General features: G+C 53.6%; 1 protein-coding gene across 1 annotated transcript in view; it reads left to right on the top strand.

Moving 5' to 3' along the window:
* The window catches only part of LOC104131241 (gastric inhibitory polypeptide), a 3,879-nt gene extending 344 nt beyond the window's left edge, over positions 1-3,535 (top strand). The window contains exons 2-4 of the mRNA XM_009644394.1: positions 750-896; positions 1,215-1,346; positions 3,439-3,535. Coding sequence (XP_009642689.1) covers positions 750-896; positions 1,215-1,346; positions 3,439-3,535 — 376 coding nt within the window. The remainder of the gene's footprint in view (positions 1-749; positions 897-1,214; positions 1,347-3,438) is intronic.
* Positions 3,536-4,288: the final 753 nt, after the last annotated feature.

Raw genomic sequence — 4,288 nt, 5'->3', positions numbered from 1 at the left:
AGGAGGAGAAGGTTGGCTGAGAACTAGAAACGAGATGCAATCAGCTCACCTGAACGAGGCTGGGGGGCATCCAGTATTTGGAAGCTTCTGAAAACATGACCAGTTACACAAAGCAGGTATGATATAGACTCTCCCTCTCTTTCCTGGACTCCTGCTACAAAATTTCCAGCCGCCACCTGAGAACACCCAAAAGAATCCTTATTAGAGCAGTGGGAGCTGCTGAATCCCAGACAACAGTCCTAAAAAAGGATCAGCCTCAAAATCCTTTGCTAACTTAGGTGGCCACTATGTCTGCACCGCCAGATCAGCACTGGTCTCAGGGTCAGCCCTTGTCCCCTGCCACCCGCCCCGAGCCCCTCGAGGAGACGGGAGAAAGTCCCCTTGGCCCCAGGCCACCGGAGGAGGGAGCCTGGGCACGCCTGGTGCCTTAGCTCGCAGCCCAAGCCCGTGTGAATCAGGGTATGGCAGGGAAAACCACACTGACTCCAGACCATCAGCAAACACCCTGACCTCAGCTCCTCCCGAATTCTCAGATCCCAGCTGCAGCTGTGCTAGCAGCTAGCAAAATGGGCGAGGAGTGTGGTAGCCCCTTCCCTGGCCACCTCCTCTCGTTAGAGCGCAGGAATAGTCCCCTGGACCGAGAGAGATTACAAGTGATCACAAAACCTGGCTGATGCAGGGACCGCATGGGCCACCATGCGCAGCCCAAGCGAAGCGCGGGACTCACTGTCTCTGTCCTCTCGCCCCAGCGTAAGCATAAGGACTCCCAGCGCCAGACCAGTGCAGAGACGCTACTCCGAGGCCACCCTGGCAAGCGATTACAGCCGCACGATGGACAACATGCTGAAGAAGAACTTTGTGGAATGGTTGCTAGCCCGGCGGGAGAAGAAAAGCGAGTAAGTGTGTGGACTTGCAATGCTCCTACGATCCAAACCTGGAGCTGCCAGCGGATGGCTACAGAAGAACGTAGAGCCGAGGATATTTTTCTTGGACTGCAGCAGTGACTCTCCAGGGAGTTGGTTTTCTTTTTTTCCTTTTGTTTTTCTAAGTCCTCGAAGTGTTTCTGCTCTGCCGGCCCAGGGCACCGCGCTCCCCTCCCTGCCCCAGGCCGCCGCCGCGATGGGGTGGGAGGGAGCTGGGGCTTGGGGAAAAGCAGCGTTTGGGCACCCTCTTGTGGCACCTCGGGCTGATACCGTCCCCTTTCGCCTTCCCAGCAACATCATCGAGCCGTACAAGAGGGAGGCTGAGCCCCAAGTATCGGCGGCGAACGGCCAGAGAGTGGAGCTGGGCACCCAGGAGGCCAAAGACTTCTTCGCATGGCTTCTGAAAGCCAAGAAAAATCAGAGGTGAGGTGGGAGAACAGCGAGAGAAAGCCTGGTCGCAGGGAGGGATGAGGTCCCCGTGTGTTTAATGTCTGAGGGAACGTTTGGGGCGGGTATCGATGGTGACGATGTCACTCGGGAGAACGAGAGGATTTTGATTTCAAAAGGAAGTTTCAGGTTTTGCAATTCTGTCCCATGAGTGAGGGAAAGAACAAAGACCAGAAAAGCCTCTCTAACGTTGAAACTTCTCACAAATTTCAAAAATCCAGACAATTTTTGTGGGCAAATGCCAGCACAGCCCCATCAAAACCCAGCGCTTTGATAAGGTCCAAGCACGGGCTCTTGGCAGGGCTGAAGCGCATCTGCTCCCAGCACCGCCCAACTCAAACCGCTGTGCTCTGACCTCGTCAACACGAAGCCCCCTCAAAAGGAAACTCCCCAGTGAAAAGCCCAGCTGAAACCAATGCATTTCTGCAAACCATTTTGATTTGATCAAATCAACCCACGGGGGGGGGGATGACCCCCAAGCCCCAGCACTCGTTCACAGGCTCAGCACCTTTACCAGTTCATTTTTTTAAAAAAAGAATCAAACCGGCTCTGTCCTCGTACCACTGCTACAAGCTCTGGTGATGAAAAGCCTGACATCAAAATGTGAAACCACGCTGAAGAGGTACTCGCCTGCTCCGGGGGGGATTTCCTTTCCCAGGTTGTTTCTGATCTCTGCCCTTTACTGGGCACGCTCAGCTTTGGGGTTTTTTAAGATGCGATCGTCTTAGAATCATCACAATCGTGGGAACGATGGCGATAGGAGCTCGCTCGGTGCAGGTACCTCTGGGCAAGGTAGCCGAGCCCATATGGAGCTGTCGCTGCCGCGGCGCGTGCCTGCGTTTCCCAAGCCATCTGGCTGAGAGCACGCGTGTGCGTCTGAGCGCTGCGCGGCTTTGTGCTGTGTCAGCACATCCACAGCCTGTCAATAGCCCGTTTCACCTCCCCCAATCCCAGCTTATGTCACGAGTGTTCAAAAAGCAAATTGGACACGAGTCCAGAGAATAATCTGTTCTCAGGCACTTCCTATATTAAAAAAAAAAAAAGCAAAAACCACCAACAAATTAATTTCTTTCTTTAACATGAAGGGGATTTTACAAAACCTAACAGGTTGCTGCTGCTTAGTCCTAAAATGGTGGCAAAAAGGGAAAAAAGGCACTTATCGCACGCAGCCCGCATCCTTCAGGCACAATCCTAGCGAGAAAAAAAAAAAGGAATTGCTGCCTACAGGGAGCCATGGGACGGGCACCCAGAACGAGAATCCGGGGGCGTTTGTTGTCTCTTACAGCCTTTGCAGGAAAACTGCTTTAGAAACCCGGGCGCAGGGGCTGAGCCCTGGGGGGGGGGAAACGAGCGCAGTTATGGATCACAGAGGTGTCTCAGGCCAAGGACTCAGAAACTCAGAGACCGAGCATTGCTAGTCATACGGAAAATAGAGAGTCAAAGAAACGAGGGCTTTGAGGGATCCCAGGGGGTCGCGTCGTCTGACCTCTGCTCCAAGGCAGGAGCAACGCGCCCCAAACCGTTCCTGACAGATGTTTGTCTAACCTGTTCGGGGGGGGGAGAGGGGGGAGGGAAACCTTTGATGCCAGAGATTAATCAGCTTCACTAGCTTCATTTAAAAAAAAAATTGTTTTCCAGTGTCTCCCTTAATCTCCTTAATTGCAAATAAAAAACGCGACTTGCAGGGCAAAGTGCTCCTTGGGAACAAAGACTTCCCTTTGTGCGTTGGCAGCGTGGATGCTGCTTCGCCCAGGCTCTGCCTTTGTTTTGATGCCTGCTGGCTCCAAGAGGAGGTGGGTGCAGGGGGGTCACGGGACCCTTCCTTCTCGTCCCCCGCTCCCGACAGGCACGTCCACATGCCACAATGAAGGTGCTGTTGTGTGCCAAGAGCTCGCCATGTCACGAAGAAGTTAAAGGTTTTTGTGGGTTTATGCGAGTCAAAGATATTAGAAGACAAGGAAAATAAAACGCCCTGTGAGGCTGAGGGGAGCGGGGTAGGAGGCTGTTATGCGCTGCCGCTGGGCTGCTGCCTCGCCTCCGTCCTTACGGCACGGCACATTTCTTGCAGTTTTACTTCTCCAGAAGGCTCAGAAAGTTTGAAGGATGTTTTGAACCAGGAGTTTCTGACATGGCTGATGTCGACTGATCTCTGTGGACCAACGTGAGTTCCACCTATTGCTGTTGTTACAAGCATCCCCACAGATCCTTTCCCAGCCCTTGGCCCCAAAGGTATTTGCCGCAGCGCTCAATCCATGAGTTTAGGGTTGCTTGAGATAACCGCCGAGCGTTACATGGCCCGGCTCTGCTGGATTTGCCTGGAAGTTAAGAGCTCTGGCCAGAGTTTGGTTCTGCAAAAATATCTTCAGACCGCTGAGACAGCAACAGTCTGGAGGAAGGCAAATTTCAAATATTACTGCCCAGAGGAGGGAGGGTCGCAGATCCCCTTCCCTTTTTTAATGAGAGAAGGAGGCGTTCATCAGACCGCTTAAAGGAAGTATTTTTTCTGTGCATTGTACGCTGCTATGAGAGGCTTTCAGAGAGGAACGGGATGCAAAAGGTGCAGGGGAGGGCCCTGAGGAGGCTCCAGGGAACGGCGAGCCCACCCTATGCCGAGCTGAGGAGCACGGGGGCCGAGAGAGACAAAGTCACCCTGTCGTCAACGCTATAAAAACCAGAGGGAGACAGGAGCTGTTTATGCCAATGGCAGAGGCTGGCACAAGAGACCCTATGCCGAGCTGAGGAGCACGGGGGCCGAGAGAGACAAAGTCACCCTGTCGTCAACGCTATAAAAACCAGAGGGAGACAGGAGCTGTTTATGCCAATGGCAGAGGCTGGCACAAGAGCAAAAAGGGGTGAGCTGGCCGTGAATAGATGTAGGTCGGAACTGAGAGGCAGCCCTGTGCTCCCCACAATCCCCC

The sequence above is a fragment of the Egretta garzetta genome, unplaced genomic scaffold (assembly GCF_000687185.1).
Source record: "Egretta garzetta isolate BGI_Z169 unplaced genomic scaffold, ASM68718v1 scaffold498, whole genome shotgun sequence".
NCBI classification, from domain to species: Eukaryota; Metazoa; Chordata; class Aves; order Pelecaniformes; family Ardeidae; genus Egretta; species Egretta garzetta.
This window is presented reverse-complemented; position numbering and strand designations above follow the sequence as displayed.